The sequence below is a fragment of the Camelus dromedarius genome, chromosome 16 (genome assembly GCF_036321535.1).
Source record: "Camelus dromedarius isolate mCamDro1 chromosome 16, mCamDro1.pat, whole genome shotgun sequence".
NCBI lineage: Eukaryota > Metazoa > Chordata > Mammalia > Artiodactyla > Camelidae > Camelus > Camelus dromedarius.
The window spans coordinates 54,219,117-54,231,992 of record NC_087451.1 but is presented as its reverse complement, the minus strand read 5'-3'; the positions used below and the strand labels follow the sequence as shown (position 1 = coordinate 54,231,992).

The 12,876-nt window shown below is 50.0% G+C and overlaps 1 protein-coding gene and 1 long non-coding RNA gene across 2 annotated transcripts in view; one reads left to right on the top strand and one right to left on the bottom strand.

Moving 5' to 3' along the window:
• LOC116157742 (uncharacterized) overlaps positions 1-5,640 on the bottom strand; it is a 32,136-nt gene extending 26,496 nt beyond the window's left edge. Inside the window, exon 1 of the long non-coding RNA XR_010384663.1 lies at positions 5,526-5,640. This is a non-coding gene — a long non-coding RNA (uncharacterized LOC116157742). The remainder of the gene's footprint in view (positions 1-5,525) is intronic.
• Positions 5,641-5,734: 94 nt separating this feature from the next.
• Positions 5,735-12,522, top strand: PNPO (pyridoxamine 5'-phosphate oxidase). Its single transcript, XM_064495992.1, has 7 exons — positions 5,735-5,996; positions 6,974-7,098; positions 8,391-8,490; positions 9,337-9,390; positions 9,643-9,771; positions 10,090-10,160; positions 10,396-12,522. The coding sequence occupies exons 1-7, from the start codon at positions 5,859-5,861 to the stop codon at positions 10,562-10,564; spliced, it is 786 nt and encodes a 261-aa protein (XP_064352062.1). The 5' UTR covers positions 5,735-5,858; the 3' UTR covers positions 10,565-12,522.
• The last annotated feature ends 354 nt before the right edge of the window (positions 12,523-12,876 follow it).

Sequence of the window (12,876 nt, the reverse complement as noted above, 5' to 3'; positions counted from 1 at the left end):
TGCATGGATTGTGCAGCTAGAACACTGTCTTGCTGTGTTCTGGATCGGGATTGGTGGAGAGGAGGGAATATTAACAACTGACCTCTTCCTGCCACATGTTCCTGACTGGCTTTGCTCCCAGGAGCAAAGAACTGTCCTTTCCTGGGAGCTGATTCTAAGTCATGTGCTTTATGCTTCAAGTGCAGAAACTGACCTGACTCTTTGGCATCTTTTGGAAATGAGATGCCAGACCCGAGCAGGCAGGACAGTATGCTGGCCCTCAGGATTTCCCTTCTCCAGTGAGGCACATGGCTTCAAAGGTTATGCCTGATCATCTCTGCCTCCCCGGGGGTGCCTGAGTTAGAAAGGGAGTGGGAGAATGTACTCTGCCTTGCACGAAAGAATGGAGAGACCTTTTGGCAAATTAACCCTCATCTGCTTTAATCCATCTTTTATTTACTTGAGAGTTGCAGGGGGCAGGGACTGCTGACAGTGTGATGCAGCCCAAACTCACCCAAGGCCAGGGGCCTCCCCAGGACACCTGGTCGGCCCTGGTTGAAAGCCTGGGGCAGGCCACCCCAGCAGCTCCAGAGTGGGGACCACAAAGCCAGAGTTCCCTTCTCCCACCCCTCCCTCTCCAGGGTCCTGTACACCAAGGTCATCTCCCTCACCGCCCCCTCCTATCTGCTCAGTGATGCTCAAAGATGCGACTCATCCATCCCAGATACTAGGATTACAAACCTGAAAGAAAAGGAGGCTGAGGAAGATCCCCCTCTCCTGAAGGCACTTCCAGGCAAAGTACTTTTTTTCTCCCTTAACTAACTAGAAAATAAAGCTCAGCCTTCCTTCAAACTGTAATAGAAAAGAACAGATCTGACTGCATATTAGATCTGTTCCTTTGGCTTTAATCGTGTCCCCTGTTTTCTAGGCTTAGTCTTGCTAGCTCGGCACTCATATAAAGATAACAAATTGCAGAATAGAGAATAACATTTGTTTCATTGGAGCATTGTTTACAGGAGCACCATGAGCTGGCCCACATGGACAGCTCCAAGTACAGAATTCCTACACCAAGAAGTTTGCAACAATCAACCACACCCCTCCCCTATTTTTTCTATAAAAGGAGCCTGTATTCTGACTGTATTCTGAGGATGGTTCTCCATCATCTTGGTCTGCCCACTTTGTGAATAAAGTCACTATCCCTTGCCTCAACACCTCATCTCCTGATTTACTAGCCTGTCGTGTGGCGAGCAGAACGAGTTTGGACTCGGTAACAAAACTGCTTAGTCCACCTTGACAATCACATTTGGAGGGCCCTTTGAGGCCCCACACTTGAGTTTAATGATGAAAAGCACCTGCAGCATCTCAGGCCCCTGGACCCATGAGGGGCTTGTGGCTGATGGAATGTGGCTGAGGTCTCCGGGGTGGTGGAGCCTAGGGAACCTAACTTGGGGGTCAGACACTACCTTGGGACAGAGACCTCTTGTGATCTGACCAAGGTCTTTGGGGCTGGGATGAAGCTACTAAAGGAACTGCAATAATCTCAGGACAGGTGACAGCTAGGTTTCCTAGTGAAGAGGTCCTCAGGGAGTAATGCACAGGACGTGAGCCTGGGAGGATAGACTAAAGAACAGAGGTGTGGGTGAAGAGAAAGCAAAGCATGGAGGGGGAGGCAAAGAATAAGGGCTTGGAGAGGAACATCAAATATCTATTCATAGGGATCTTGGGCAAGAGGAAATGAAAAATGACCACAGGTCAGGCCAAACGGATCAACCAGAATTTCTCAAATGCAGCAAAGCAGCCGCCAGGTCATATCCTTTGGATCATCTGAGAACCCATCAGGCCTCCTCCTTCTGCTGGTGGCCCACTCTCTGATTAGCCAGTGCCGGGACTAAGACTGATGCCCTAGTAGCTCTTTCAGCCTTGGAAAGCCTAACATCCCTCCGGCCAGCCTTCTCCCACCAGGTGCCAAAAACCCTGAGCCCCACTCACCAGGTACAGAGAAGCTTAAGAAAAGCAGTTTATGCATAAACATCACAGACGAGCATTTCCTAGCTGGAATTTTGAGAAGCCAGAGAAACTAAGTAGTTCCTCCCACAAAGGAGCTTCTAATGGGGAACATATATGAAAACGATGAGACATATTTGAGAAGCAATCCGTGAACACATGCAAAAGATCGTGTGAGGGGTTGACCACACAACCACAAGCAGGACACTTGGGTAAGGGTCAGCCTCTGCTTCTCCCTCTGGGTCCCCTCATAGCCATACTCAGGGCTCAGGCATCTGCTGGTAGGGGACCAGGTACACACCCATCTGTGCGTCCTGAGGTTCTAAGCTGAGTTTGTCCAAGGCTGGGCCCAAGAATTCCTGAGATTCGGGCCCCCAGCACATCCCTTCCACCTGCCGTCGGCCCCCTGGAAAGCTGGGTGCTGCACTGCAGGGGCAGCACTGCCACTCTCCCAGGCCCTCTTCCCTTCCCAGACATTCTCATCCTCCCCCGTGGCTTCCAGTGACACCTAAACCATCTCATCAGCCCAGACCACTCCCCCAGCTCGAGAAGTGCTTTTCAAACCCAATCAAACGTGGTTATCCCATAAATCCTCAGTCAGGTCTGATGGAGACTTCATCTTTCCCTTAAGCCTTCTCCTCCAACACACCCCCACTTCAAAGAACAGCACCACGCACTCCCCTAAAGCCATCCTGGTGAATCGAATCCCTCCTCTCCACCCCACATGCCCCAAACTCAGGTATCGGGCTGTCTGCTCCCAGCTCCCACTTAGACAAGCCCACAGCGTCGTCCAATGTCTCCCTGCCAATGCCTCGCCCTCCTTCCCCTTCATCCACCTGGTCACCAGAGCCACATCCCAAAACACAAATCCAATCACTATGATATAATTGAAATATATCATTCAATCAAACAATTAGTTTAAAAGGTGACTTAAGAACATAAATGCAAAGGCATTAGAAGAGAACAGACCAAACAAATTGGTACTGCACAGCACAGGGAACTATATTCAGTATCTTGTAGTAACTTATGGTGAAAAAGAATATGAAAATGAATATATGTATGTTCCTATATAGCTGAAGCATTGTGCTGTACACCAGAAATTGACACAACATTATAAACTGACTATACTTCAATATAAATACATCAAATGTAAAAGAGAGAAAGAGAGAGAATAGAATAGATGATGGAATCATGATATGAAATATGGGAAGAAAAAAAAAAAAAAAGAAGGGAACAGGCCAGGCATAGTCCCTAAATGCACACACAGCCTTTTGTTGCATTTTGAGAAACCAGGGTGCCTCTCTGTACAATGCAGTATTGCAATATAGCTTCTATTCATTGAAGACTCTCAAGGAAAGATTAGTAATTTTACAAAGTTGGGAGGTGGTGTGGTGGGCAAAGCGTGTAAGAAAAAGTAAATGTAAAATGTAAAATTCATTTCTCCCACGCAGACAAACCCCTTGCTGGGGTTGCTGCAGTAGCAGCAGCACAACCAGAGGGTGTGTTCCCTCCTCTTGCTGGCACTGCGGGGCCGCTTTGTGATCTAGACACCAAATCCCACTAGCCAGAAAAGCACAACACAGCCTACTTATTATCTTTAAGACGAAGGGGGAATACCAGTTGCAAATTTCCTCACTGATTGCCAAAGATGGAAGAGGTTGTCCGAATCTAGCACTTTTTCTCTCTATCCACCCTTAAAAAACCAGGAATTAGACACTATGGTTCGACTGCAACACAGGATAAAAACTTAGAATAGTTGCCTAAAAGCCTGGCCCTCACCACCTGCTGATCTTCAGCAGACACCGAGCCCCTCCTACATGTCTGGGCTGTTTTCTCACAGGCCAGTAGTATCTCACTCCAGAGAATCACACTGAGTTGTTCCCTCCTCCTGGCGTGCCTGTTGCATTGTCCATCTGGAGAATACTTGCTCATTAAGACGAATTCATCTGCTCCCTTTAAGAAGCCTTTCCTGACTATGTGACTCCTGGAAACCGGTTCCTCCTTTCTGCTCCCCTTTACCTTGCAAAAACATCTGTTAATGTTCCTGTAACTCCCTAGCTTACAGATCTGCCTCCTCCTATAGACTGTAAGCTCCTGTGCACAGGAACCATGTCATCTTCATCTTTGTATTCTCAGACCTAGCTCAGTGCCTGGTCCAAATCTTTAACAAATGTCTATCCCTGCTATACTGGCTCTTGGCTTTTAAGCAAACCATTCAAATGATCCTAGTCTTGGTGCCCTAGAATCTTGGGTCCAGGGTAGCATAGTCCAGCAGTGCTAAGAGTGTGGTCCCATGAACAAAACTGTCTGAGCTGAAGGGCACAATTACTCCTCACCCAAGTTCAAGTGTAAGGGACTCGGAGGAGGGGAGCAATGTTCATGTGTGGAAAGACAACCTCAAAAAGTCCTGTTAACTCTCTCTCAGTCGTGTTGACGGAGAAAAATGATAGCAACACAAAAAATTCCAGCCAGTGGAGAATCCATAGATCAACATGATTAAGCCTTGAGATGTGTATTATTTCTTTGCAACAAATTTGTCTTTCAGATTCTATTTGGCTCAAGCTACACGCACATAACAAAGGATGATAGGTATCTAATGTAGGGCTTTATGAAGCTTAGCTGTAATGCAGACACCTGGGCAGGACAGGAAGTTCCCCTTACCTGGCACAGTCCTGGGGTGCCTGCCTAAGTGGCCCTTGCAGCTCTCCTTCCTGCTGTTGGTGGAAATCAGGACTATAGAGAGGCCTTGACCCAAGGCAGCCCCAACCAGGTCAAAGCTGGAATGGGCACTGGCAGGTGTCCTATTTCTCAGCCCTAAGTCTACAGCCTGGAAGTGGCTTTGCCCAGCCACCTGCTCCCCTGTGCCCTCTGCTATGGCTGACACTGACCTGGGAATTAGACTCCAACTACCCAGAAAGGGCAAAATGTGAAAAGGGAAACTTGGCAAAGATGGGGGCGGCCCTGGAGGGCAATCATCCCATCTTCCAGAACACTGGTTAGTGTGAACTCCACTGCAACCACAAAAGGGGAAACCATGAGGAAAGGGATCAGCATGCTCTGACTAGAGTTAAAGAAATGAGACTGGAGAGAAGAGGTTCAGAGCTGGAAGAGGAAGACAGTTCTGCTCTGGGATGGCCAGATTTCCCTCTTCCCCTTTCCCTTTCAGCCATTTGCCTTTTCACCCCGTAGTCTTTTCCTGCACTTCCTCAGATTCAGAGTACCTCCCCACACTCACACACACACCACAGCACCTGTCCAGGAGTTCCACAAATCATTTCAACCTCTCCTACTCTCAAACCCCAATTGCTTCCCCCACCAGATCACCCCTTCCCGTATCTCCACATCATCTTGCCTCAGTCTGGCCCCTAATTCCATTTTCCGTTTGTCCTTTCCAGGCCACCAGCCTCCATGAGGGGGTACTTCCTGCACTAAACTGGCCTTCAGGTACCTACTAGGGACAGGCCACTTAACAGTGACCGCTCCCCTCAAGCCCCCAGCGGCTCATCCCCTGCCCCCCGCCTGGGCTGCTGCAATCCTTATACCTTTAACAAACCTCCACGTGCGTGTTAACGGCGGTGACAGCATTTCCTTGTCTCTCTGCTCCCGCCCCCGGAGGCGCCACCCATTGGCTGTCGGATTCCTCCGTTCTCGCTCTAATTGGCTTCGCTCCGGGAAAACTCTGACCAATGGCCTCTCCGTGCCTGGCTCCCTCCACTGACCCCGGGCTCCCATTGGCTCCGAAGACTTAGGTATTGGCCTGGCTTGGTGACTGGTAAACTCTTCCTTGCCCGGGTAGATTCCCCGGCTGAGAAACTGGTTCCGAACCCAACGGAACCCAGAGCGGAGCGACGCCGGGTCACGTGGCCGGCGGCCCCATGACGTGCGCGCTCCGGGGTGTCATCGTGACGTTCCGGCGACCCGCCGTGTGGCCCGGCTACCTCCGTTACCTGTGCAGCCGCGGTGCTGTCATGGACCTGGGACCGATGCGCAAGAATTACCGCGGGGACCGAGAGGTGCCGCCGCTCGGCAGGGCCTCCGCAGGGGCAGGGCACAGGGGACCCTTCATCTCCCGGGGGAAGAGAGTAGGAGGAACCCCCACTCCGAGGTTTCTGGTCCACCCCGTGGCGCTTGGGGTCACCTCCGTGGGAGAAGGGGAGTTCAAAGACAATCAATGGGGGAGGGGTTCTGAGGAAATGAGGATGAAGATGGACTCTAGAGGTAGCTTGTCGTAGGGGGCCAGGGCGAGCACTCGGGAAGGGGGCCGGTCTATGTGGAATCCTGCCGGTGGCTCCTCGCAATCCTTGGGCGGCTTACTCACCTTTCTGGGCCTCGGTTTCCTCACCTGTGAAGGGATAGTACAGCCCTCACGGAGATGTTATGGACTTTGATATTTGTGAAGTGCCTAGAACAGTGACAATCAGCTTATAATGTTTGATAAATAAATAACACATCGGGGAGGAGGACTAACGCAGGAGGGGAGGAGACAGCTCTTGGCTCTTACTGCCTTCAGTCCCTCACATACTACTTTTCCTCCTAAGGAGAGAAACCAAGAGAAATATTTTGGAATTGGGGCCCAGAATCTGGCTAACCAAATCTGTGTGAGCATTTCCAGAAATGCTTATTAAACATGCAGTTTTTTCTTAAATCTCAGACCTACTGAATGAGAATTTCCAGGGTGGAGCCTAGGAATCTGTTGGTTTTTTTTTTTTTCTTTGGCTCTCCAGGTGATAGGTTTGACACCCATGACATGAAACCCTAATTTGGCCATCACTAGCTGTGGGACCTGGCAACTTATCCACCTTTTCATGCCTGTTTCCTCACCTACAAGAATGAGGCTAACAAAACCTACTTGCTGGGTACTGTTTTTTGGTATGAGATCATTGTTATGAGGACTAAATGAGTTAATATTTGAAATGGGTCTAGAACAGTGCTACATACACAGTAAGCACTATATGTATTTACTAAATGAAATAAAACTCTTCCTTCCCAGGCATTTGAAGAGACTCAGCTGACATCCCTGGACCCCATGAAGCAGTTTGCTGCCTGGTTTGAGGAGGCTGTTCAGTGTCCTGGCATAGGGGAAGCCAACGCCATGTGTCTGGCTACCTGTACCAGGTGGGCATAGCCGTGGCCCCTTCTGTGGGTAGGTACAGATGAAGTAGGAAACTTAGGAAGCTCCCAGTTTGATGGATGACAACTTTATGATTCTAGCTCTATTATTAACATGTTGTGTGGCCTTAGGTAAGTTACTTGTCCTCTCTGGGCCTCAGTATCCTTACCTGTAAACCAAAGACCAGACTTCACTCAGTTCCATTTCAGTGATAAAATGTAGTGCCTCAATCATCTCTGTCCTTGATGCATACCCCCACACACACACCATTGTCTCCCTCATCTCCCCATTTCTACAATTCCTATCTGCTCTTTAAGAGATAGATCTCCTGGAACCTTTCCATAAAGCTGTCTCACTCTCTTGAAATCTAGCACATCATTCAGTTGACAACCAATCATAAACCCCTTGAGACATCTCTTATATTAGCCTCTTATTCAATTCTTCTTGTCCCCCTGACCCCTCACTAGAGCATAAGGCCTTGAAGACAAGACTCTTGTCCTGTGCCCCTGGACATTCCCCAGTGCTTTGAGCAGAAGGCCTGTTGTAACTGTACATTCTGTGACCCCTAAGCATTGGCTGATTGCATTATTGTTGGTCACTTGCCCTTTGAGCCTGGTTAGTTTGCTTGGGCTGCCATAACAAAATACCACAGACTGAATGGCTTGAACAACAGAAATGTATTTTCTCACAGTTCCAGAGGCTGTAAGTCAAAGATCAAGGTGCTGTCAGAGTTGGTTTCTAGTGAGGCATCTCTTCTGGGCTTACAGATGGCCGCCTTTTTGTTGTGTCCTCACATGGCCTTCCCTTTGTGTGTGCAGGGAAGACCTCTCTGGTGTCTCTTCCCCCTCTTATAAGGACACTAGTCCTACTGGATTAGAGTCCCACCTTTATTACCTCATTTAACCTTAATTACCTCCCTAAAAGCCCTTTCTCCAAATACAGGCACACTGGGGGTAGAGGCTTCAAAACTGAATTTTAGGGGGACCCAGCTCAGCTAATAATAGGGCCCCAGGCAGTCGTGTCATACTTGTACCCCCAGGACAAATCCTCAGTGGGAATTTTTTTTTTTAGGGATATGAACCTTTATTTCACAACTTTGTCATAATTCACTTTCTAATGAGACATGTACTGAGGACATAGTTAAAAATACTGGGAAGGTGGGAATGGGTAGCCTGAGTGCCCAGACAGTGCAGAATAAGGGGGCACAGGTAGAGGGTACACAGGCATTCTGTGAGGAGGGGCGGTAACAGGGACATTGCAATGGGCTCTAACCATAGTCCTCTGATCTTTGCCCCAGAGATGGGAAGCCCTCTGCCCGCATGGTGCTGCTGAAGGGCTTTGGCAAGGATGGCTTCCGCTTCTTCACTAACTTCGAGAGTCGGAAGGCAAAGGAGCTGGTAAGGGGTCACAGTAAATCCTTCCTGGGCCTGCAGGGTCCAGCCCTCGCTTCCTTGGTCGCCTTCTCATGTCACCCCTGCCCCAAACCACTTGCTGGCTGTGCTCAGGCACTGTCCTGCCTGCAGGCCTTTGCACTTGGCGTTCTCTCTGCTGTGGATGAATGCTTTCTCTAACCACCCCCACCTCTGCCATCTGTCTACCTAAATAGCGCCTGTGCCTTCGGGTCTCAGCCCCCATGCTACCTTCTCAGCAGAGCCTTCTGGACTCCCGTGCTGAGTCAGCCCCTGGAACTGTTTGCTGTTATTATAACTTGTCACTTTCCTTTCTGCCATTTTTTTAGTTCCTAACTGTGTGTGTCTTGATGGGATTATGATTAATGCCTGTGTCCGCTGCTAAACAGTAAGCTCTGTGGGGGCAGCGGCTGCACCTGTGGTATCTCTGTTATACCCCCCACAGCTCTCCGGGTGTCGAGCACAGAGTTGGCTCCTCATATGCGTTCAACTAATGCATCCAAAATGAGTGGCCCTCCCTGAGTCCAATACAGCCAGATGTGCATTTCAGAGGACTTGAAAATCTATGGGTGAGAGAAAGGGCAAGGCTCACTTTGGAGGCCATCTGACGCAACTCTTCCGTTTACTGTGTGAACTTGGGCATGTTATTTAACCTCTCTGAGCCTGTCTCCACACCTGTAACACAAGGCCTTCCTTTGAGGATTTAAATGAGATGTTACAGTGAGTGCATCTGCAGTGGGCTCGCGCAGTGCAGACTCCCCGCCTTCCCCCTGTACGCTGGAGCATCCTCTTTCCTGTCTTGATGGCTACCTGTGGATTCTCTTTCATTTCCAGGACTCGAATCCCTTTGCTTCCCTTGTCTTCTACTGGGAGCCCCTAAACCGTCAGGTGAGCGAGCATTTGCAGGACAGCCTGGGGTGGGCTGGGGTAGGGGGGGCCTGAGTTTCTGGATGAGCTTGGTGGAGGGCCCCAGGGTGGGCAAACATCTTGCCATTCAAATAGCTCTCACTTAGCTGTGGGCTAGTTGGAGTCAGACATGGTGGGGCAGTGAATGAAGAGAAAAACAGAGGCATGAGGCCTGTGCTGGAAGGGAGGGCAGGTAGCCTTGAATGCCATCTAACCAGGGCCATCCCTGAGCAGGTACGTGTGGAGGGTTCCGTGAAGAAGCTGCCTGAAGAGGAGGCCAAGTGCTACTTCCACTCCCGCCCCAAGAGCAGCCAGATTGGGGCTGTGGTCAGTCGTCAGAGTTCCGTGATCCCTGATCGGGAGGTGAGTGGGGCTCCTCTTCTGAGTGGTGAAGGCCTTGGCTCAGCCCCTGAGGCTGTCCCCAGAGGATGCCAGGGCCCTCTCTCTCCAGCAAAGTGAAATGGACTGTCTCCCTTGGGGGAGTGGGTATGCGGAGCAGGGAACTGGCCTCCCATGTCTGTCTGACCTTCCCGTTTGGATTGTGCTCCCGGAGGACAGAGCCCAGCTGGCCTTGCTCACCTGCATCCCCAGCACCTGGCACAGAGCACATGCTCAGTGAGTGGTGATTAAATGAATCATTGACTGGGTCTGGCCCTTTCTCCATCTCCTTCCCCTGGACAGTATCTGAGAAAGAAAAATGAGGAACTGGAGCAGCTCTACCAGGAACAAGAGGTGCCGAAGCCACAATACTGGTAAGTGACACTTCGTGGCTGTGTAGAAAGGGACATTGGAACCCTCATGCTTACTTGAAGCCACCCTGTCTGTAGAATTAAAGATCTCCTCCTCCCTGGCAACCTTTGTCAGATGCACACCAGCAACTTCCTTCAAGGGGACCTGGGATGGCGTGGAGGGGTGAGGATGGCGGAGGGCAAATTGACCTGGCTAGAAAACTGCACACAGCACCAAAACCTCTGCTTCTCCTTGTAGGGGTGGCTACATTCTCTACCCACAGGTGATAGAGTTCTGGCAGGGCCAAACCAACCGCCTGCACGACCGGATCGTCTTTCGGCGGAGTCTACCAACAGGAGACTCCCCCCTGGGACCCATGACCCACCAAGGGGAGGAAGACTGGTTCTATGAGAGACTTGCGCCCTGACTCCCAACCTGCTGGTGCTGACTGGAGCTGGGGCAGTGCTAAGAGAGGGTATGGGATCGGAAGCCAGACCCTTCTAAGCTCAACCCATTTCCCTTCCCATCTCTTATATTCAGAGCTCTTCAGAGTTCATTGTCCAAGTTCTCTGTACTCAGCTGGTCTAGTGGAGTGTAACAAATGGAAAATAATCCCATAATATTTTCTTGACCTTGACTATGATTTATTGGAATAGCTCCCTCTAGGGGTAGCAGCTGGTGTGATTCCCTTTTCTGATGACAGAGGATGGGCCCTGAGCAGCCTCCTCGGCTGGGGTAACAATCACGTGAAAAGTCATACTGGCCAAAGCCGATTTGTCCCAGCATAAGCACCTGAGCCAATCTAGCCAATCGGTTTTTCTTGTCACCAAATTGAAATTTGAAGTGGAGAGACTCAGAGCATGGGAGTCATTGTAGCCAAGCCAATAATGGCAGCTAAGGAGCAACAGCCTCTGGTTGCTTTTCTTGCAATTCCCTATGTGGCCCTGGATCCCTCCTTCCCAAGTCTGGGCTGTGCAATTCCTCCTCCTACCTCAAAACACCCACTATCTCTAAAAGAGAAAAAAAAAATTTTTTTTTGGCTTAAACAAGCCAGAATCTATTTCTGTTGGTTACAACTAAAAGAACCTTAACTAACTCATTTACTAATAGGATATTTTTACAGCTCTTACCCAGCTGATAACTGCCTTCCATTACCTGAAGCACAGCAGTGTGGAAAAGAGACTAAATTGATTCTCTGCAGCTCCAAGGGACCCTTAGGTAAAAGTTGTGTAGAAGTAGATTTCATCTCAATATGGGAAGAGATTTCAAATGACTGGGGCTGCTCAAGAGGGAATAGGTCAGGTAATGTGTTCTGCCACTGTCAGTCAGGATGTTTTGTTAAAGGGACTTGTGCTGGTACCTATGGGCCAGAAAGATTTTAATCAAGCTTTACTTTCCATATTTGTTTATGAAAGCTATATATATATATATGTATGTTTATGTGTATGTATATTATACATACTTTCCAGGTATAAGGTTAAATAATAGAGATTATGTCTTTCTGACACTCACACATCCCTTTCCCCTACTCCCACCTCTACCGATGACGACTCCCAGATCACTGGTTTCATCCGCACTGGAATTACCAGAGGAGCTTTAAAAACCCTGATGCCCAGTCCCACCCTCAGAGATGATTTAACCAGTGTGAGTGCAGCCTGGACTTTTGGAAATTTAAAAGTTTCCCCAGGAAATTCTGTGCAGCCAAGGTTGAGTCCCCTGGTAGTAGATCCTTGCTAACTGCAGTGTGGTCCACAGGCCAGCAGCACCAGCATCACTCTGGGGTGGAGCCCACCCCAGACCCACTGAATCCCATTCTGCATTTAACAGGACCCCCGACTCTCACTCCCAGATGCACTACCCTTAACCTCCAAACCAACCACCTCCCACCCTCACAGTTAGATTCTTCAGTAGCTCCCTGCTGAGGCCTGGGCTGAACTGTAGTATTTACTTTCCTTGAGCACAGGTCTGGTGACTAGGGACAACCTGGGTGAGTGGCCTACAGGCTGCAGAGAGGAGCCAGGCTGGGCAAATGTTTGCTATGACTAAGCCGGGATCAGAGAACTGACTATTCTTTGTACACATTGGCATTGAACTTGCTACCCTGTAAACTCTGCCTTGTTCTACTGTATGGGCGTGTGCTGTTATTGACTGCCTCTTCCAAGGGCCACCCCCTGGGTGTTGACCCCTCTTAAGCCTGTGTGCAGGAAGCCCAATGCTAACCCTGTGGCCACCTGCAGGAGAGCGTGCCTACCTTGTCCTGTTTGTGTTATTGGGGCCTGGGTATCCCCCTTGCTTTGAGCCTGGTCTCAGCTGTTCCCTTCCTTTTCTCTGTCTGACAATCACTGTGCCAAGTTTGTAATAAAAACTCATCAGCCTTGCATGATACTGATGTTCAGGCTAACCTGGTCTTGTCCCCCATCCCTCAGGAAGGAGGGGAGTTGGGGGATTTAAGCAACTCCTCCCACCTGGCTTCTCCCCTCAGGGGAGGTTGGGCGTCCAGCAGGGGGAGCCCGATGCCCAGGGTTGGCCCCTTCTGGGTGGTGCAGGGCAGTTCTGGCCGGCCCCTCCTGCCTCCCCCTTCCCCCACTTGGGTCCTGTCCCAGTGAAACTGTGGTCGATAACCTGTAGCCTCTCCCGGCTCCTGCACGTATTTGCACTCTCGATTCCTCCTCCTCCAGCCTCGTGAAAACTTGCAGGTGCCTGGCTCTGACTCCCTGGGAAGCCAGATCTCCCTCTGGC